This window comes from Larus michahellis, chromosome 3 (genome assembly GCF_964199755.1).
Source record: "Larus michahellis chromosome 3, bLarMic1.1, whole genome shotgun sequence".
Classification (NCBI taxonomy): domain Eukaryota; kingdom Metazoa; phylum Chordata; class Aves; order Charadriiformes; family Laridae; genus Larus; species Larus michahellis.
In genome coordinates this window covers 60,635,251-60,657,620 of record NC_133898.1, presented here as the reverse complement: position 1 = coordinate 60,657,620, position 22,370 = coordinate 60,635,251, and the positions used below count along the sequence as shown (strand labels likewise).

The 22,370-nt window shown below is 39.3% G+C and overlaps 1 protein-coding gene across 4 annotated transcripts; it reads left to right on the top strand.

The window, feature by feature from the left end:
- The first annotated feature begins 141 nt into the window (after window positions 1–141).
- Window positions 142–21,589, top strand: LATS1 (large tumor suppressor kinase 1). Of its 4 annotated transcripts, XR_012586199.1 has the most exons (9): window positions 147–361; window positions 5,081–5,589; window positions 9,581–9,731; window positions 11,620–13,145; window positions 14,284–14,350; window positions 16,962–17,544; window positions 18,562–18,744; window positions 18,990–19,096; window positions 20,128–21,378. XR_012586199.1 is itself a non-coding variant. In XM_074580389.1 (8 exons), exons 2-8 carry the CDS (start codon window positions 5,239–5,241, stop codon window positions 20,641–20,643), a joined length of 3,402 nt encoding a protein of 1,133 aa, XP_074436490.1. In that variant the 5' UTR covers window positions 142–361; window positions 5,081–5,238; the 3' UTR covers window positions 20,644–21,589. The 4 variants fall into 4 exon arrangements, 3 of the variants coding, with proteins under 3 accessions (XP_074436490.1, XP_074436488.1, XP_074436491.1); XM_074580389.1 differs by lacking the exon at window positions 14,284–14,350 and having other exon boundaries at window positions 142–361; window positions 9,581–9,716; window positions 20,128–21,589; XM_074580387.1 differs by lacking the exon at window positions 14,284–14,350 and having other exon boundaries at window positions 142–361; window positions 20,128–21,589.
- The last annotated feature ends 781 nt before the right edge of the window (window positions 21,590–22,370 follow it).

Here is a 22,370-nt window from a genome sequence, read left to right as displayed (position 1 = left end):
CGGGGCAGGGGCCTGGCCCGGCTGCCCGAGCTTCCCCCCGGGCGGGGGCGGTCGGCGGCCGCCGGGCTGCATCCGGGTCGGGGCGGCGGGGGGAGCGCCGGGCGCGCGGGGCAGGCCGGGAGCTGCCCATATCCGGGAAGCCCTCCGCGGCGGAGACACCGACAAAATGGCGGCGCCGAACTGAGAGGCCCCTGGCGGCAGCGGCGGGCGCTGGCGGAGGCACCGAGGACTGAGGAGCCGCTGCCGGTATCGCGGAGGGCCGCGGCGGTCGTCGTCGTCGCCGCGCGGGCGGGGCCGAGCTCCGGGCGCCAACGCCCGGGCCCGGGGCGCTGCCGCCGCTGCCACCGCCTTCTCGCCGCAGGTAGGTCCGCTGTGCCGCGGTGGCGGAGGGGGGGGCGGTGAGAGGCCGAGGCGCGGCCGCGGCGTGGGGACGGTAACGAGCCCTCTCCTTCACGGCCGACCGGGGAGTCCTGGGCCCTTCTCGCCCCGCCGTGAGCGGGTGGGACGCGGCCGCGTAAGACAGTGCCAGCTCCGGTTCCCCCGCCGGAGGTTGGCGCCTCCCAAGGCGTCTTCTCGCTCGCCGGGGAACGGTTCCCCGGGGAGAAGCGGCGGGGCCGGTTGGGCTCTTGCTCCGCCGCCGGGCGAGGGTCCCGCCGCCCCCGCGGTGGTGCTCGGCCGCCATCGTCCCGCCGGCCGGCGCGGGGGGAGCCGGTAGCGCAGCACAAGGCCGAGCTCGGGTCGGGGCCTGGGGCTGGCCGGCCACAGCTGCGCAGGTGTCCCGGTGTGGCGGGATGGAGTCGGGACGGTCGTGGCTGTCGTGTGCCCAGCACTCATCCCGGCGCTGAAACCCTCCGGGTCCCGCCGTGCTGTAGGACCTGTCGGTGCTGGGACAGGTTACACTTTGGTCCTGAGCGGCTGTCCTGCTTGTAGCCATAACGATGTCTCTTCCGTGCACTGGAAATACTTACTGCTGCTACCGAGAATAACCGAGAATACGTTTGTGCGTAAGAAGAGCTGTATCCCGTTGAAGGAGATCGCAGAGCGTAAGAACGGAAACAAGTGGAGTGAATGCACAATGGTCCCAGTTTTCAGCTAGCCTCTGGTCATTTCCAGCTCAGTCTTCCCCGACCCTATGTAGTTGTGTTTATATACTAATTTCAGGGTCCGGTTTTCTCCTCGTGCTATGGAAACTTTTAGCACTGGAAATGCATCCTCTCCCAGACTGCTTTGCAGCTCAATGACTTGTTATCTGAAGAACAGCTTCCTTTTGTTGTTTTGAACCATGCCCCATCAAACTTAATTTTATGTCTCCCAAATTCTTGATTGTTTTGTTGTTTTTTTTTTTTTGCTAGTGATAAAGTGTTGTGATTATGTGTAAAATAAGTTATTAGAATAGGTGCATGAGAGAGGGAGTCAAAATAGATTAATATGTAGCGTTCAATACTTAATGGGTAATACAAGTATTTAAAAGTATGTTCAAAACTTTGGGAGATAAGAAGTGTTACATATCTATTAAAAGGCTGTGTGGTTTTTTGCCCAGAAAAACTTGGAAGTCATTGACAGTTGCATGCAACCATTCTGGATTCTCATTCAAATGCCCGTTTTTAAGTCAGATCTTTCACGATTGTACTGTAGAAAGACAAGTATTTTTTTTTTCTTACAGTTTGACCTGTAGAGGAAAATACTCTCCATATTTTGAAAAGAAATTAAAAACTATTTTTTTAACTCCTTTAGGGAAGTGGAGAACTTCATCAGCAGAAACAGCTGCATTAACGGTCAGATATATCATTTACATTTAATGACAGAAAACTGCAAGGAGGAATAGATGTCAGTTCCCATGGATACAGTTGGTGTTTGCTAGTTAGAAGTACAAAACTGAGATAGGTTTCTTACTGAACAGTCAAAACTTTCTTGCTTTAAAATGTGTACAAATGTCTGTACGAGGAGGTGACTTCTAAATTTTGAGGTTCGTATGTAAAGCAAGGTGAATTGTAGTAATGCTTGCTTTCTTGTACTTCATTAAACTGGAGAACCAATTGAATTCGGTTTCTGAGCAATTAAGACTGTAGTTTCACATACACATCAAACTGCTGGTACCCATCACTGCTGCCAAAAGAAACAACCCACCAAAAAAAGTTACTGTTTATTTGGGTAAGTTCCTTAGCTTGATTTGCTCTGTGTGGCCTTGCAAACAATTATGCTGGCGCTAGTAAGTGGTGGCAGATAAGTAGACTGGCTGGTTTACACTGGTAAAGCTCTGCTTCTGCTGCAAATTTATGTGAAAGTCTGGCTTTATTTTCCAAGACTGATTAGTCCATATCCTGTTATGCTGCAGTTGCCAGCAAATACAATTATCTCAGTTTTGCACCTAAGAAATGGGAGCACCAGCTGCTTTCCCCCCCTTCCTCCTCAGGTGGTAGACTCTAGGTCTCCTGATTTATGGTTTAAGTGTCCTGTTAATTTAACCTTGATTTCTCTTGGGGCTGTTACCTTTGTTTATCTCAGATACCTGTGGTGTAACCATAAAGTGAAATGCCAGATTAAATTATTGTAAAATACATAGGTGCAAAACAACTGTTTTCTCCAGAATTCCAGGCCTTTGGAACTTCTTAAAAAGAATAGCTCACGTATGGACATTTTTTTCTTCTGTCATTGGTATATGTGTGACACAAGATCAATACCAACTGTTTTATCTAGATTACCCTGCCAGTGCTGAACTAGTCATTACTCCTAATTTTGATTGAATTTGAACAAGTAATCTAGATTACTAAGACTGTAAGATATTTAGCCTTGTTGTCCTACGTTTTGGGATGAGTTTATGCCAGAGGTTTCACTTTTCCGGAGGAGGTGATTCTTTCAAGTGTTATTAGCATATATCCTCGCACTTGGGTATCCAGCACATGTGGTTTTTGAAGGAGGTCCCTTGGAAAGAAGGGGGACATCTGTAGCAAAACCGGTAAAATGGTCTAAATATAGTAACTCCATTTTCTTTGGAAAGAGTGTTTTTAACAAAGTATTTTGGTCTTAAATATGGCATGTTTTGAAAAAGATTTTGAAAGTGGCTAAAATTAAATTATGTTTTAATTGCTCTCATGCTGTACTTTCTGCTGAATCTAGATTTCTTAATACTTTGAGCAGAACTTCACTGTTTATTATTAAAATTCACCTACAAGTCTGATGATCTTTCCCTTATTCAGTGAGCACTGAAGAATTGTATACTATCAGACTGCAGGAAAAAGCTTTAATATAACTACCAAATTACATTTATTTAAGGTTTCAAACCTATCTCAGGGCAAAGAAAACTGGTGGGTGCAGTTATAGTACCTGAGATTTAGATAGTTTCATTAGAGAAATTACATTATTTCTTAAGTGGTTCTCCAAGGAGAATGGGATTAAGTGGGTGTCCCTTGTGTTTCTTTTCACAGTCCTTATTTACGTATTACTTCAAGCTTTCAGGTTTTATTCATATATGGGTAGCATGTGTATTTAATTCATATAATTTGCATGTGTATTAGAGGGTTCTTTTTCCTATTAACTTTTTGTTCTATTCTTCCTCAATAACTGAATTGTTAATTGGTTTATGACAGTGCAAATATTGTAGAAGTGAAGCCTGGATGAAGAAGAGTGAGTTTTATGTATACTGTGTAAAGCTTAAACACCTGTTTAATTCATCTCTAATACAAGAAACGCTTATCAACACACTCCTTATTTAAGAGACAAAAGATGGTTACAGACATCTGAATCCTCAAAAATAATCCTTCATAAAACTAGAAATGCAAATTTTTAACATTTTGTGAAACAGAAACAAGAATAAGAACATTTTAGTATAGCTGCTGTTAGACATTGCATTATAGTAAAGGAACAGTGTGAGTTGAGCTTTACCATCCTTCTAGTTGCCTCTAAAGAAAAGACAGTGCTAAAATATGGAATTTTTGTATCTTGTGCTATCTTTGTAACTGATCTTCCTCTGTGGAGCAGTAGAGGCTGCAAGAGTTATATTTCATGATACTGTAAAGAGGTGAATGCTCTGTAACTTCTTCAGTGTTTCACTTTAGTTGCTATATCCTTTACCGTACCAGTGACAGTAGTTACAGTGCTAACTAGTGCGCAGCACGAATGCAGGGATTTGAGTTCTCTGCAGATACAGGGTTCTTCTCTGATGAGTCAGCTCCTTCAAAATGCAAATGTTATTTATTTGTTTTTGGCAGAAAGTTCTGTTTCCCTTACCAAATGTCACAGCTATGCTCTCGGTGAATTTGATGCTTGAGTTGTTAAACAATTTTACAGTAAAAAAGTTTGGTTAAATTTTCTTTGCTTTCTTTTCCCCCCTGCTCTCATCCTCCCTTATATAAAATAAACTTAAAACTCACTTAACTATTGACAAAGACTGGTTCAAGGCAACTTGAGCTAAGAGACTGTGACAGCCTTGGAAAACTGAACCCTTAAATGGGATTAAATGACAGATGGTACAAGAAATCATAGTGTTGCATACGATGATCTAGGCAAGCGTTTATTTTTTACGTGTGTGACTGCTAAAGAATGGATAAAATCATGGTAATTATATACTCTCACTGGTGTACTTTGTACTTCTCACTTCCATCTGTTTGTGGAGCTTGATGTCAGAATTTTATCTGGTCCATATCCTAGCTAACCGGAGAGTTGAGTCCACACCTTCAGCTAAAACTGTGTTGATGGACAGAAGGTGGGTGGTGAAGGGAGGTAGCACCTAGCAGAGAGGGAAGGCGAAGAAGCTGTGATGGGGTAGCGCACACAGCAGTTCATATCTGCTCTTGGAAGCTTTGTCCACCACGCTGAGTTCCTCTTTACTCTGTCCACATCCTTTGCAATTCAGGGCTATTCGGACCTGAGGCACCTAAAACATTTTTGTTAACAGACTGTTAGAAGCCCAGCATGGTTTATAATTTAGATTGGGTAAAGACTGCCTGAAGAAGTTGCTTAGTGTGCTTTTAATAACTGTGAAGGCAGTGCTGCATGTGAACATTTCACTGCCACCGATGCTGCATTGTGAACTTTCTTTTACTGCTGTATGTATAATGAGATCTTTTTTTGTTGTTAACAGGATAGCTGTTTTGGGTTGTGGCAAGCTCCAGCACTACAGGAACCACAGTTTCATAGTGAAGACACACTGCTTTCGCAAGTTCTGAAACTACCAGCCAGTCTTCCTTGAATTTTGGTGTGCGCGAGTCCTTGGTGGAGGTTGCATATATACATGTTTTCATGAAGAGAAGTGAGAAGCCAGAAGGTTATAGACAGATGAGGCCTAAGACGTTTCCTGCCAGTAACTATACTGGCAGCAGCCAGCAGATGCTACAGGAAATACGAGAAAGCCTCAGGAATTTACCTAAACCCTCAGATGCTGCTAAAGCTGATCACAGCATGGGCAAAATGTTATCTGAAGATCCTAGGCAAGGCCGAAATCCCCCCAAATTCGTAACATATCATAAAGTTTTGCAGGAGATAAGAAACTCGCTTCTGCCTTTTGCAAATGAAACAACCTCAGCTGTCAAAGGAACATCAGAAGTTAATCGACAAATGCTGCAAGACTTACAAGCTGCTGGCTTTGATGAGGTGAAATGTTTTATTTTCAAGATTTGGTGTTCTGCTAACTATAAACTATTAGTGCATGTTGGAGGGGGTGTTGATCATGGAATGTTTGAACAGCATATGATAAGCAAAATAGATTTTTCAATATCTGGTAAGTTTCTAATTACGACGTGAAACTGGTAATAGTGTGGAATGAAGAGGAGGAATAGGAGGATTTAGAGATGCTTGGCTTTTTTTGGTTTTTGTTTTTTTCTTTTTTAAGCATATTGTGTGGTTTATTCTTATGTGGTAAGGGCAGGTTGTTTTAATTATGTAATTTTAGGCAGAGAGAACTGGGCACTCTAGAACATGGATTTTGCCTCTGATATGCAACGGAATTTTGGATTGTGCTCAATTAAAATATGGCCATTTTAAATTGAAAGGCAGTACCAAATATTTCAGAATTTAATTTTAATGAGCTGTTTACATATCTGGCTAGTAGAAACTCAAACTTTGTGGAGAAAGAAATTTGGCTATCCTTATTTATGGACTTTGTCAAATACAGATAAAATAATGAAATACCTGACAAAACTAGTTGCGGGGTGTCTTCTCTGTGGTATATTCTCAAGACAAAAATGTCAAGTCTCTTGAAAATCTTCGTCATAAGTAATTAATTCCGCTGTTGTTTTCATTATAAAAACAGGGAACTAAATAATTGTTTGATTTACTTATTTTTAAATTATTGACTAAACTTATTTCCATTCGTTCATTTTAATAAGTGAAGGGAGTCTAAAATGTGGTTTTCAGGAATAAAAAATGCATACACTTACAGCTCCCGTGTTTTTACTGGGACTTGCATGTCAAGGTAAATTACACCTGTTTTCATGCCTTCTCTGTAAACCTGAGTACAAAAGCAGCTTTAAATAAAAGGTAGCAAACCACTCATCTTTCCAAAGGAAAAAGGCGCAGAAGGACAACAGGGGTTGCCTTTACAGGAGTGGACTGCTTGCAGTAGTGACCAGCTCACGAGCTCTGCTGGCTGTGAAGCTTCAGTATTTACAGAAGCTCACCTCTACCAAGAGTGGGTTTTTTGTGTCCATTTCACTTGCTCAGATACACAGTCCAGGCTGTCTTTTCAGTAAGAGTGGAAGGCTTTTATAATGATAAATGATTTTGTAATAATTTGCTCCTGCTCTGTGGTTTGTTGCTGAGGTTCATTTTTTTGTTGTTTTTTTTTCTTTTCTTTTATTTAAAGTAGATCAGTTCTCAGATGCGTTTTTCCAGATTGAACCCGCAGTCACTTTTTGTAAGCTGAATGATAGTATGTGGCTGGCTAATAAAGTAAAAAGGTATCTTGAATTTGGTATTTTTGTTGTATCCTTTGTATGTTCAAGCCTTTTACTCCTACCTTTTGTTCTTGGATACAACACTAAGAATTCCCAGGACACTTGTGATTATATGGACCTTTTTTCAGGCAGAATGCCAGTGTCGGCCGTTTCTGCCATGTGTTAAGCCACAGCTGGGTTGCCACAATAGTCCATATGGCTTTGGCCTGTGAACGCCATCAGGAACAGATACAGCTGAAGTAGGAAGGCATTTTCCTTGGTAGAGGTATTCGAGTAGCAAGTAGGAATGAAATCAGAATGTGTTTTGAGCTGGGATTGTTTTATGGGCTGGATCATAGCTGGGGTGTGTTGGCCAGGTGTAAGCGGCTGGTCTGGGCTGTTTCCAACTTCCATTAGGCATGTTTGTGATTTACCAGATCATGTGTAGAACTTTTTAATTTCGTGATCTCGGGTGCATTACTTGCTTTCTGTAGAGATTAACCTACCTAGTAATGTCTGTAGTAGAGTCTGACTATAACTGCTAGGTACCAAGTCCATTTTTTGTTTTAATTTGCTCTGATTTGGACCTAGTTATATGAGCAGTGTTTCCTCATCTCAGCTTTTAATGACATTTCATTAAGTTGTTGAAAATGGATTTAAAGTAACAATACAAATTTGTCTCTTTGCCATATTGACAAGTTGCTGCTTGGTGACTCAGTCACTGCTTGAAGTTTGGAAACATAATGAATTTATTTTTAACTTTTCGGGTTTTTTTAAAATATATTGAATGTCACAAACATTCTGGTTATTTCCCCCCTCCTTCAGGGAGTAGGTAGTATCACGGTTAAAGCTGAACATATAGATAGATATCAATCAGTATCAGGTGTGTGTATATATATACTCTGTATATAGATAGTAATATGTATGTATAGTAATTATGGGACAATGCAGTTCATTGTGCTTGTTGCTTTTTGTTTTTTAAAAAAATCCTAAATAGCTTACAGGGGAGATCTCTTGTTTATTAGGATTCAAGTTCAGTCCTCATGTTCTGTGTAAGGTGATACTCTTCAAGACATTGAATACTTCATGTCACATAGGTGACCAAGTATTTTGTTCTTCAGCTACAGGGGAGAGAGATCCTTTGGCTCTTACTCGGGTCGTCCAGTAGTGGAGAGGGAACTAAACTTCATCTCTTAAAAATATTGCTTGTTCTGTACTTTGAGATTCTATGTGTCTTTATGGCTTGGTGATGTGAACTTGTAGAATTAGGTTTCTGTATTGTAGAATTACTTGCCTAAAAAGACAGTAAAATTGGTTTTGAAACCGATTAAGAAGAAAATTAAAGTCCACAGGTAAAAATGAATCCTATGGTCCTATAAAAGTATATTCAAATTGGAAATTAAATACTCTGGACAACTTAACCTTCTGTTTACACGATGATCAAATAGCATACTGGTGCTGAGAATGTAGGTCTTTGTAACAGGTCAGTCTTGTCTATAACAGTAAAGTGTTGCAGACAGAACTGTGTCATGAAAGAGCTACGAGATCACAAGTTGTGTCTGCTTTTTCCAACAATGTCAGCTGGTCTGTAAAGATTGTGATGATGTCGTTATATGTATTTTTTATTTATTTTAAAATTCTTTTTTAGGATTCTGCTTTGTTCACTGAATTTATTATTGTGTCTGAAGGCTGTATGTAGTTTTGTATGTTTGTGGTGTTAAAAACATACACAGGCATGGTCAAAGTATAAAAGTGGGTTTAAATTTGAAATTGATATGGACTGCTTCCCCTCTAAGCTCTCTTTGTTGTGCCATGTTGATTTTAGTAGGAGGTGAATGCTGCTATATGTAGGTAACCTGTTCAAACGTAATGCGAACTGAAATAATTGCTTCAGTATGACAAAGTATGGCCATAAAAAAATCACTAAAGACAGTGTGCTTAATTATAGGGAGTTACGCTGTTGATTTGTTTCAAACTTGTTGAGTCAGCTGCATAAATTCCATCAATATAACTGGGAGAGCAGTGCCTGACTTTTAACCATCTCTGGAATTCTGCTTCTGTTGCTTGACCTTAATCTCATCCAAGTCAGTGGAAAAAAACCTGGTCCATCATACATTTTCCGTTGACAGAGCTGGGATTGGCCATCGGATCAAAACTTGTGTTTGGATCGCTAAGAACACAGAGCCTAAATCTACCACAAAAATAATAGAATTTCTGACAATAATGTGTTTATCAGGAAGAATTCCTAGGGAGAAACTAATGGATATTTGTTGACAAAAAGTCATGCTGAGTTGAAGGAAAATGAGCAAAAACCGAAGTTCTGCATTTCACATTAGGATATCTTTCACAGAATAACTTCGGTTGGAAGGGACCTCTGGTCGTCATGTAACAAGCTGTTACGTGGGGAGTGTGTATCAGTAATAAATGCTTATATAAGCAAACTGTTTGTACAAATAGCAAGATGATGCAATTTACATCAAACTACCGTGCTTCAACAAGTTAACTTTTTTTCCTGAAGATCCAAACTGTATTAGTGTTTCAGAGGATCTGTTGTGGAGAAAACATTTTAAAATTAGTTTTAAATAGATTGACAGCAATCAGTTATGTACTTTGGTAAAATTACTGGTGGGTATTTGGCTAAATAACCATGACTTTTGTTAGTTTTGCCATTTTCTTGTAAATTATTTTTTGTATATGATTTTTCTCTTTAGGATATGGTTATACAAGCTCTTAGACAAACTAACAACCGGAGTATAGAAGCTGCCATTGAATTTATCAGTAAAATGAGCTACCAGGATCCTCGTCGGGAACAGATGGTTGCAGCAGCAGCAAGACCTGTAAACGCAGGTATGAAACCACCAGGTAGGTGTATCCATGGTAACTCGGTAACTCAACGAGTGCATTCTTATAGGTGAAAAATACAAAACAGCAAACTCCTCCGTCATGTGCTCACAATAGAACAGAGGAGATGGTGAGATACAGGGGGTTTTTTTGCTTTTAAAAATAGCATGTAAAGTATATAATGTAATTTTTCTGAAAGATAGGTGCATTTGCCATGGATTTCTTAAATGTTTCTTTTTATAGTGCATGGTTTTAGTATTGTATGTAAGCATTTTATACAAGGAATGGCACTTGGATCTTATTTTAGTAATTTTTTTCCCTTATTGGTGTGTAATGCCCATATTTTATTCTTGGTGTCGGGTGCCATTTAGAAGTCATCCATGAGCACTGAATTCTTATTTGATTTTTTGTCTGTCTTTGCACACTGTCCCACACAGCAGCACTATGTATGTGTGTGTATTTTTGTGTGTATATATATTATATGTATGTGTGTGTATATATATTCATATATCGTATGGCTACAGTATTTGTATTTTATGATGTCCTGTTTAAGGATCCCTCTCTCTGCTTAATTTTTTGCTTGGTTCCAGATTTTGTTTGTACAGTTTTTAAGGCAGACTTCCTGGTTTTCATAGATGTTGAGGGCCAGACTATACCTTTAGTAGCAACAGAGTCACAATTTTGCCACTTGCTATTATTGGTCTTTTAACACATGCAAGTACATTTTTTAATACATCTTGATGCTTTTCTTTTTTTAACAGGTTTTAGTAGCATACACCTAAACAAACGGTACCTTTCAAACGCAGCAAAAATACTGAACTCTCATTTGACCAAAGTTGAGTGCTGAGCTGCTAGCACTGTAAAGTTACATTTTAAATTGACCAGATAGGTATGAGGAGAAGTTAATAGTTAGGAGTAGCAAAGTACAGTATTCTTTTCATTTAGTCTCTGAAGCAGGCTTAGTCAGTGCTTGTATGAAGCTGCTAGCTAAATGCCACCATTTAGCCATGATTTTCATTGTTACTTGCAAAGATATAAAAATTAACACGTTCTTTTACTGAAGATACAGTAACTTTCAGCAGTTACAGTATTGTATGTGTTTACAAGTATCTCAGTAATAACATTGTAGAAACCCCAAGACTACATGCATTATCAGTTCCTTGCATGTTACCTTGTTTATATGATGCAAAATAATGTCTATGAAGTAAATATACTGTAGAGTTTGGCTCTATAAGTTTTGCTTTCATACAGTTTTAATTCTTACCTCTATGCAACACTTCTACTCATAAATACATAACTTTTAAAATTAAAGTACTTAATCAAATGTTGCATGCAAGGAATATAACAAGTTTGGATGAACTGTATGCATACAGGGGCGTAAGCAGGCTCTTTGATTTTACAGCATTCAGTTAAATTTTGGTTTAAGAACACTAAGTGTTTTGTAAGTGTTAAATTGGAAGGAATAGCAATGTGACTAAACGCAGTTTTCTGTGCTGTTGCTTTTTTGCATTTGTACTGAACATCTCTGCTGAGAGTTGTTTGTGTGCATGATTTAAAATACATGGTGTGCCTAATAATTTTGCATATTACCCTTTTTTTAATTACTAGTCGAGTGCATCAGTAATTGAAGCAAAATGCGTCTTCAGAGAAGTGATTTCAAAAAACTGTGATACTATAGTTTCATTGCATTTTTTTGCTCTTAGGCTGTGTACTGAGCATATTGTCATAGCATGCTGTGTATTAATAGTTAGAGATAATTTTTTCATGTGAAGTACAGTGGATTATGCTATGTCAGAGAATTCCTGTCCTATTTCTGTAGTAATTAATGCAGAAGAATAAAATATTCGAAGCAGTAAATAGAAATAATTTCTAATACTATAAATGCTGTGTTTTCTTGTTGTAAAACCAGGGACTGTACAGCAATCGGTTAACCGCAAGCAGAGCTGGAAGGGTTCTAAGGAGTCCTTGGTTCCTCAGCGGCATGGCCCTTCCCTGGGAGATGGTGTAGTTTATCGCTCAGAAAGTCCCAGCTCTCAGCCTGATGTAGGAAGGCCGTTATCTGGATCTGGCATTGCAGCGTTTGCTCAGGCTCATCCTGGCAATGGACAAAGAGTGAATCCCCCACCTCTACCACAGATAAGGAGTGTCACTCCTCCTCCTCCACCTCCTCGAGGACAGACACCCCCTCCAAGGGGAACTACTCCTCCACCTCCTTCCTGGGAACCAAACTCTCAAACAAAGCGTTACTCTGGAAACATGGAATATGTGATCTCCCGTATTTCTCCAGTGCCACCAGGAGCATGGCAGGATGGTTACCCACCTCCACCTATGAATCCCCCACCCATAAATTCTTCCACGCAGGGTCAGAGAGGTATGAGCGCTGTCCCCATTGGCAGGCAACCAATAATCATGCAGAGTTCTGCCAACAGCAAATTTAGCTTTCCCTCAGGAAGAGCTGGAATGCAGAATGGCAATTGTCAGACAGAATTCATAGTTCACCAGAATGTGGTGTCTGGGAACTCAGTGAGTCGCCAGCCACCCCCATACCCCATGAATCCAACTAACAGGCAAAGTCCCACAGCACTACAGATGCAGGCAGGAGGATCTGCTCCTCCTTCAGCGTACACTAATGGGAATCTTCCTCAGGCAATGATGGTGCCAAATAGAAATAGTCACAACATGGAACTTTATAATACAAATGTAGCTGGAATACCAGCGTCCTGGTCACAGCCCTCCCCTGTGCAACCACAGTCATCACCTGGCAATGGGCACGACATGCCTACATGGCAACCCAATGTTCCCGTACGGTCAAATTCTTTCAACAGCCATCATGGAAACAGGCAGAGTCACTCTAGCAGCTCTCAGCCTTCGGCTACGACAGTAACAGCTATAACGCCAGCTCCCATTCAGCAACCGGTAAAAAGTATGCGTGTGTTAAAACCAGAGCTACAGACTGCCTTAGCGCCCACTCACCCTTCCTGGATGCCACAGCCAGTGCAAACCGTTCAGACCATTCCCTTCTCTGAGAGTCCATCTACAAATATGGCAGTTATGTCTCCTGTTTCAGAGGCTCCAAATTACCAGGGTCCCCCACCACCTTACCCAAAACACCTGTTACACCAGAATGCCTCTGTCAATCTGTATGAGACGGGACCCAAGATCAACAAGGAGGAATTACCTATTTTATCCAAGGAGGATGAGAATGAAAAGAATTATGAATGTGTTGATTCAACAGATAAAGAAAAGAAACAAATTACAACATCACCTGTTCCTGTTAGAAAAAACAAGAAAGACGAAGAAAGAAGAGAGTCTCGCATTCAAAGCTATTCCCCTCAGGCCTTTAAATTCTTCATGGAGCAGCACGTGGAGAATATACTTAAGTCACATCAGCAGCGTTTGCATCGGAAAAAACAACTAGAGAATGAAATGATGCGGGTAAACTTTCTTCTTTCTAAATCTATGACTAGAACATTTCCTGTATTAATTTTAAGAAATATGTTTAAATAGTACAGATAATTAGAACATTGTGGTATATTGTGGTATTGAAGTCTATTTTTAGTTTTTGTGTTTGAGATGTGGCAAAGTCTTCATTGCTTTGTTTATGTATTCCATTGTCTTCTTAGATATTAATTTTTTCTAAGTAAGATTTTGCGTGTCTAAGTGTAGTTCATAAGGCTCATGTATGATAAGGCAGCAGAAACAAAATCATTGTTGCATGAACTGAGATTTAACTACATGGCTCATAGGTTTTTGTTATGGGTTCTATTTTATCCTGATTTTTGCGTGAGTAATATGCAATATTTTAATGATTTAAAAATATTTTTAGTTTTTTAAAATAAACACTGCGGGTACAAGTAGCAAAGCAGGGACAAGAGGTAGTCTGGTTAGTGCGTTTTTTATACTCACCCAAGCAGCAATACCTTTTACATTCTGCACTTCATTTCCAGCAGTGATAGGGTTTTTTAAGTTCACATAAAAAAAAAAATATTTAAAAGTTACATTTTTAGAATGAAAGAGACATGGTACCCTTTGCCTAAGTACTTTATAATCCAGGCTGTAAGAGTATTCCTTTAAACAAGGGGTAATTGAACGGGATAATAAAAAATATACATCAACAAAAACATGTAAAATCAACTTCTTTGTGCCCTCATGAAGTCAGTGGTCTATTTCTGGGATTTCAGTGTTCTACTAAACAAAAAAAAGGTAAAAACTGGGGCTGATGTATACATATGTCATTTCAGAAGAGAAAATAGTGAGAAGTAGTGGAATTAAGATTTGCAGAAATGGAAATTCGAGATGTATTACTTATATATATTTCTTAATTGTTGTAAATTTGACATGTACCTCTTAATATATTCTATGGAAGAATGTATTTGGTTTATGCCACTTTCTTGAAGTGCTGTTTCATAAATCCATGTTTTCTTACTCTTTGAAAATTCTTACTGTAAGCTGTAGTGTTTTATAAGTGTTTGCTTAATCATGAATAAGTAAATGTTAGCAAGATTTCTTCCTGGAACTCTTTCTAGATCTTTATTCTTAGTCTTCTCTCTTTCCTTTTCACTTCCACTAACAGCTGATTTAAACTGTTAAGGTGTGGGAAGCTTTCCTGAACTCTGTAATCTCCATCCCTGTGTAGACACGTAAGATTTTGGAGCAACAGTATTTATTAAGAATAGCATGATCCCTTTTTAGAGGGCTTTGCATGCAATCCTGCATCAAAATTAAGCATGAATTTATTTTTACTGTTTTTGAGTACTTAAATGTATTATAATTAATGTTGATTTGCAAACTTCACTTTCCCTTCCTACTGTGTTGTGTTCCATAGTGTCGCAAGCATAAGTATTACTTATATGAAAGCACTGATACAACTTTTCTTGATATTTTTCTTGTGCATCTGAAGGACCCTAGTAAATGTCTTTTCTTACATGAAATGCAATTTACAATATTTATACTAGATTTAAAGCTGGGATGTTTAATTACAGGCTGAAGGGTGGAAAATGGGCTGTCGTGCTGCAGCAGACCTCTCCTTTTTCATCAGGGTATAGGAGAGGAATCTCACAATACTGAAGTATATTTTGGGTCTTCATGAGAAGGAGAAAGGGAAATTAGCTCATTACTTATGGTAATCAGGTCTTCAGATGTCTTCTTGGCATTTGTAAGTCTTAAAAAATCCCCCCTTCTGCATTGAAGTGTGCCTTAAGCATGTTCATTCACAGAAAAATTAAGATGTTTCTGTCCTGGAAGACAGTGCCTGGGTATTCCTGCAGTAATGTGTTGAGAAAAACAATTTCTTGATTCAGAATAGGGGGTTGAACCTATTTCCCACATCTAGTTTTGAAGCTACTGCTACCCAGTCCTAGATATTGCCTGTCTGATGTAGACAAAATTTTTTTTCTCAAATTTGAGACAGTCTTCCCCATTTAAATCTTACTGAATTGATATTCCTTGTGAAGTTTGTCTGAGTAGGTGAGCATTTTGTATGCATTTTCCTAATTGCATCTCTCTTGGATCCATTTTCGTTATGATGCCTGTAAGAAATTTTCTGTGTTCTAACGGTATTTTCTTCAATAGGTAACGTGTAGTATCCTGAAAGCATTTTTAAGATACTGAATGATATCTAATTAATCTTTTATCTCGCCCTTTTTCTCAGTCACATCTGTTATATTTTGTTTCAAGTTATGTTGTTAAGTTGGGCGAAGTAGAAATCATCTAGTGACATGCAGTTTATACAGGCCTTGACTAGTCGTTACCTAAGCCTGATGATGGTCCTGAGTACTGTTATGCGGACAGTATCTTAAACATTTGAAAAATTAAGGAGGTGGAAGCAGCAGGATTTGGTATCAAGAATTGATAAGATGTAACAGTAAGAAATTGAAAACTTCTAGAATGGTGCTTTAGTAACAGTTGTGATGTTTGCAGGTGTTCGATTTGGCTATGTTCAATTTTATGATCAGAACACCCAGGAAAAAGTAAGGAAATGTACTCTAGGTTGAACTTGGAAATCATTGCTGTAGGATGGTGATTTCAAGCCGGGTAGGCAGATAAAATAATTGAGATGCTACAAAACAGGGAACATACAAGATTTTGAAAATGCTGACAGAAAACAAAAGAAAGAATGTACATAAAGCTATGTGGGTGTAGCATCACAGAGAAAAGAATACAAAAAATTTGAAGAAAGATCCTGCTCACATTAAAACCAAAAAGAAGGGATATTCAGATTCCAGGACCTGAAATTTGCCAAGAAGGATGGCACAGGAATTGAATGACACTTTAAAGGGATTGAAGCCAGCAGAAATACACTAGGAGGAGCCCAGGTTGGAATACTATGAGAATGCTCTGTGTGGTTCTTGTAGATAAGGGTTTCCACGCTGTAGGTGATGAGTTATGTGTGGCCTGTGAGTGTTTCAGCTGTCAGAATGCTAGTGGTGTTGGCCAGAATACCAGGGATGTTCGTTCAAGATAGGGATATGTACACAGATGGGAGCCAAGAACTGATACCATGGGGAGGAGTGAGGCACTTCAATGAAATTGCTCTGCTCAACTTGTTGGTATGTAGAGCAGAGAGCAGTAGAGAGAGTGTGACTGAAGTCCTGTTAGGAAGGCGGGTTATGTGGTAAGAGGGAAGATCAGGTCTTGGCTTGTGGCAGAGGCAGGTGCTTGGTGTGGGTGGACAGTGGGAAGCAGCGCCATGTGGATCTGGTTTGTGTAGCTACACAGGGAAGTGCAAGATAGTCGTGTACTCCCTTCTGTAACTGAAATTCCAGTGTTGTGGTCAGGAAGCATAGTGACTTCTGCTCTAGCTAGTCTAGAAAGTGGGAGCCTTTCCCACTGTAGCTCCTTAGTTTAGCCCTCGGCGACTAGGCACATCTTGGCTTCCTTTAGCTCTGCAAAGAGACTGAGGGAGGGAGTTGATGCACACTGTTGCTCAGATAGGTATTATTTGCAGTGGGTTTTATCAGTAGTTTGTAAATTACCCTTTCTGTCCTTGAGAACATACTCCCTTCTCAAGAACCTTCTGGTGCATGGCACCTCGTGCATTTTGCTGTTGAAAGTGATCACGTTTTGTTTTGTATCACTCCTATATGTTTTCGTAGAGTCCTAATGTGTAAATTTAAAAAAAGGCAAAACAAAAACCTTTTCCCATGCTGTAGATAAATATTTGGTTTGCTTTACCTAAGCCTTGTAATTATAAGATCACCAAAAATTAAGAGTACTATTCACTCTTCGTATTTAATTCTGTTTGCTGCACAGGTTGGATTGTCACCTGAAGCCCGAGATCAAATGAGGAAAATGTTGTGCCAGAAAGAGTCTAATTATATTCGGCTAAGAAGAGCTAAAATGGACAAGTCGATGTTTGTAAAAATTAAAACCCTGGGAGTTGGTGCATTTGGAGAAGTTTGCCTAGCAAGAAAAGTGGATACTAATGCTTTATATGCAACAAAAACTCTGAGGAAAAAAGATGTATTGCTTAGAAATCAAGTTGCTCATGTTAAAGCTGAGCGGGATATCCTTGCAGAAGCTGATAATGAATGGGTGGTTCGCCTGTACTATTCATTCCAAGATAAGGACAATTTGTACTTTGTAATGGACTACATTCCAGGAGGTGATATGATGAGTCTCCTAATTAGAATGGGTGTCTTTCCAGAAAATCTGGCACGGTTCTACACAGCAGAACTGACCTGTGCAGTTGAAAGTGTTCATAAAATGGGCTTCATCCACAGAGATATTAAACCTGATAATATCTTGATAGACCGTGATGGTCACATTAAATTGACTGACTTCGGGCTCTGTACAGGTTTTCGATGGACCCACGATTCAAAATACTACCAGAGTGGTAAGAGAAATATAAAAGATTTCTTTTTTATTTTGTTGATGTGTCATTTTTTGTAAGGAATTAAATAATAAATGAGTGTAAAGATGACTGTACTGTCTTCCTTTCTGAATAATAACGCATCTAACAGTATGCCTGCACATCACTCAAATTTTAGAAAGCAGCGTTTAGTTAGACTTTGTAAGTGTGAGCATTGATGATGAGCTATGCTGCTGTAAGTTTGTCACATTAGTGGCTTCTGAAATTTGGAGAGAAAATCACAGCAGTAGCAAGATAGACAACAGCCCTAACTCTATTTTGAAGATAGGACTGATATTTTAAATTTAATTGTTCTTGAAAACCTCGCCCCAAGTTCTGAGTGTCTCGTGTGCTTCCTTTTAGTGTAGCCTGTTGATTTCTGAGAAAGATTTAAGTAGGCTTTTAAAAATCTTACTTGATTGCTCAAAGCAGCAGCAAAAAAAGTTAGAGCAAAATAAAATTTCACAGCTGAGTGATAAAATACAGATTTTGTAATAATGTATTTTTAATTTGCAGAAAGAAAAATGTATCTTCAAAAACAATTTTTAAATTACTTTTGACTTGTTTTTGTCAAAATATCATGTTTCTTAGGCCAGACTGTTACACAGTCTCTGAAGAGAAGTTGAAGATTTAAAATTTTATCTTCTCTTTTGATGCTTTAAATATTGGGGGGTTTCCTGTTTACATAAGAGCAAGAACAATATACACCCTGTATCCCCAATGTGTCTGTGTTAAGGAAAAACTCAGAAAAGGTCAAACTCAATACTTTCTTGTAGTTATGTCAAAAATTAACTTAAAAAAACAATGTCCTCAAAAGTTGGTATTTGGTATCATAAGCAAAAAGTCAAAATCTTGATATTGATGACCTTATCTCTCAAACTGAGTGTTAAAATTGAAACGGATTCTGTCTTATAACAACAAATGTTAACAGATAAAATCTCATACTAGTTAAGAACTAAAGTAATCTTCCTCATTTTTGGCATCTTTCTCACTTGATTATAGGTGATCATGCACGTCAAGACAGTATGGATTTCAGCAATGAATGGGGAGACCCAGCAAATTGCAGGTGTGGGGATCGGCTGAAGCCACTTGAGCGAAGGGCTGCACGTCAGCATCAGCGCTGTCTGGCCCATTCCCTTGTGGGCACACCCAATTATATTGCGCCAGAAGTATTGTTACGAACAGGTAATTCATTCTTAGCACTGTAATCTCGCTGCAGAGTGACTGATATTCAGGTAGCTTGCTTCACCTTCCTTACACTGCCACTTTCCCCAAGTATGTAATATTGTGACAAAAAAATTAATGGTTATTAATATGGAAATCTTAAACAAATATTGAATAGAATTCTCTTGTGAACCTGTTTTATTCTTAGAAGTACAAGATTAAAATTGTACTAAGGCTTTGACTACCTTGTTTTGACTTCATTTCAGGTTACACACAGTTGTGTGACTGGTGGAGCGTTGGAGTAATTCTCTTTGAAATGTTAGTGGGGCAGCCTCCATTCCTGGCACAAACACCACTGGAAACACAAATGAAGGTAACTTTAAAAGTATCGTATTAACAGTCTGAAAAAGCAGGCTTGAAGTTTACATAGTCTTTCTAATTTGTAAAGGCATCGGAGGAGATTTTTGAGAATACTGCTTTATTCAGACATGTTATATAAATTAACAAGATTTTAAACTTTACATTACTGTGGCCATGCACTTAATTTGTAAAGGGACTTCAAGGGTCACGTTCATATCTTTTAGCTGGTCATACAATAAACATGCCAACTGAAAATCACATTTCAGATCTCAGCTATAAAGTTTCGCTTCCTGCACCTGTCCAGTTATTATTTCGCTTTCTTTTCTTCTCCTCTTCCAGCATCTGGGTATTCTTTTTCCACCACTTGGTTTCTATGCCTGCTTCCCTGCAGAGGATTTCCTTTGGTGATGTGTCTGCAGGTGGACCTGCAGGTGCATGCAAAGGTGGAGGAGCAGCAGATGACCATGGCTGCTCAGGGTCACTGGTGGCTCAGAGCCACTGGTCCCTTTCTTCCTGAGCCCCAGCTGTTTCAGGGAAACCATGGGGCAGTCAATGGCAGGTGCCACTTTTACGAAACTGCATTCAGCCTGCAAGATATTAGTTGGCTCAAACGTAGTGCAGTACTGATTTTTTTTTTTTTTAATTATTCTTCCCAGTGCATCACATAAATCAAAATTTGTTTGCCTTACCCTCTTTTTTAAAGTTGTAAACCATGTGCCTAATCTCAATTTTCAGGCACTGTTTTTCATGCTTTCTTTGTTGGTTGAGAGCAGAGGTATTCAGTGCCAGACTCTAGTTTAGATCTGGAATGTGAATAAACTTTACCTGGATCTTTCCAGATTTCCAGACAAAATATTCCTTGTATTTGCTGAAAGAGCAGCTTCACATTTTCCCCTCTCTAGTGTGAAAACACTTACACGTGTTGAGTGGTTGCTTTGTGGCTGCTGGGGTTTTTTGTTTGTTTGTTTTGTTCTTTTAATTTTCACTGTTTTTTTTCCTTTTTATGAAACTGTAAATAAAATAACACCTCTTTTTGCTTTAAAGGTTATCAACTGGCAAACTGCACTTCATATTCCACCTCAAGCTAAATTGACTCCAGAGGCCTCCGACCTTATTATTAAACTCTGCCGAGGGCCAGAAGATCGTTTAGGCAAAAACGGTGCAGATGAAATAAAAGCTCATCCATTTTTTAAAACCATTGATTTTTCAAGCGATCTACGACGACAGTCTGCTTTCTACATTCCCAAAATTGCTCATCCTACGGACACATCAAACTTTGATCCAGTTGATCCAGATAAATTGTGGAGTGATGATGATAAGGAAGGGAACAGAAATGATACACTTAATGGGTGGTACAAAAATGGAAAACATCCTGAACATGCCTTTTATGAGTTCACCTTCCGAAGGTTTTTTGATGACAATGGCTACCCATACAACAATCCAAAGCCCATTGAGTATGAGTATGGTAGTTCCCAAAACTCAGAACAGCAGTCAGATGATGATGATGATGATGACCAGGCAGGCAGAGGGATCCAAAATCGTGACCTGGTTTATGTTTAGTAGGGGAATAAAGATTAAAAACTAAATAAACTTATTTGCAGCTGCAATTTTTGAAAGTCTCTTCTCTTGCAAACTGAGAGAAGATTGCTAGGGTAAATGCGTGCACGCTTTTTTTTTTTTTAAACACTAAGGAAATTGTGTCTTCTCTTTCCCTCTCTGTACATTTTGTTTCCCCAGAATACAGGGAAATCCTTCTTAAATATTAATTTATTCCAGCATTGTTAATTGTTTAATTTAGAAGAGATTTGATGTTAGGTGAAAAAAAAAATCACTTGAATTTTATTATCTGTTCTTTGTACTCTAAGTACTCAAAATAGGAAATAGTGATTTTTTTTTTTTTTTTTCCTGAGATGATGCCTGGTATCTATTTGTACATATACTGAATAATTTTAGAAAACAGCGCTCTGCTCCAGAATTTTTAATGACAGTTTTTCCTTGCATTGACCAAATATAAAATCTACTTTACACTAATAAAGCTCTCTGATACATTTCTGAAGAGGAAAAAAAAAAAAAGAAGGCGGCTGCTGTACCCTCACTTCTCACTGTATTTAGCCTAATTATTCATAGTATTGGAAAAACTGAACCGTCTATCTGGTGAAATGTTTCCAGCTGCTGTGATATTGGCATAGTTCTCAGCTTTGGAATAAGAAAGTGTCAGTCTTGGCTATTGTATGACTGTAAAATGATAAAGCATTATGATGAGTATTTTATTAAATAGTAATTGAATTTGACGTTAGTAATGCTGTAGCATGCGACTGGTATTCTCAAAGCAGAAGGACTGCTTGCTCAGAAACAACTTGATGGTCTTAGAAGGAGAGGAAAAGAGCTTTAGGAAAAACACTTTCTGAAATCTAGTTTAATTTTCTGACTACAACCAAACTGTAAAGTGTGTACAGTTCTGCTTTAGTTGGAATTTTTAGTTTGAAAAATAAATTTTAGAATAGTTTATTATATGTTTGAGGTAGTAATGGGGAAAGATTATAAATTATGTCTTTTGAGATTGTTGTTGTGGAGACCAGTTTCACTTGGCTTTAACAGTTTTCCTCCTAGTTACACACACAGGCAGTGAGGAGCAAGGTCATGCCCCAGTCCGTCTGAGCCATCAGTACAGTTTCAGTGGTCCGTTTCTCACAGCCCAGTTCAGAACAGAATTGGGAACTTATGTCTGTGTCTGCTGCCTTCTGCATGACCATTCTCATAATTTCCCGCAGCAGGTGAGCAGGCATCCCCTTGGGTCTCGTGGCGGGAGGGTGCTGAGCCTGTTGAGGTTACTGGCAGCAGGGAGGGGGGCAGCCCTCTAAGTAGCTTCCCTGAGACAAGACCGGGAGTTACAGGTGAGAGGCAGGAAGAATTACGGTTTTTGTGTCTCTGCTCCTTTCTCCTGAAGCTAACGCAATGGTAAAGAAAATGCACTATTCTTAGTAAACTTCATGTCTTTTAAAACACTTCCTCCTTCTTGGAATTGAATTCCAATGGCTAATCTAACAATGTGCCTGTAAGTATTACTGTTTTCTTAAATTATTATTTGTGCCATTGCGCTGGCATTGTTGACTATCTAAGCATCATGAAATTGGTGTTCGTAGCTGTTCTTGCAGTAAACGAGAGTTATTAGTTTGCTTTTCTCATCAAGATGGTTAAGAAATTCTTGTGCACTTCTGACCATTCCTTTCCGTTCTGTGCTCCAGTTCAGTGTCTCTCTGTGTGCCAGTGCAACTGTTTATAGTACT

Coding starts and splice junctions, on each gene's coding strand:
- LATS1 (XM_074580387.1), top strand. CDS start 5,239: ATGAAGAGAAGTGAGAAGCCAGAAGGTTATAGACAGATGAGGCCTAAG. Junction 5,590..9,580: donor AAGCTGCTGGCTTTGATGAG/GTGAAATGTTTT, acceptor TTTTCTCTTTAG/GATATGGTTATACAAGCTCT. Junction 17,545..18,561: donor TTCAAAATACTACCAGAGTG/GTAAGAGAAATA, acceptor ACTTGATTATAG/GTGATCATGCACGTCAAGAC.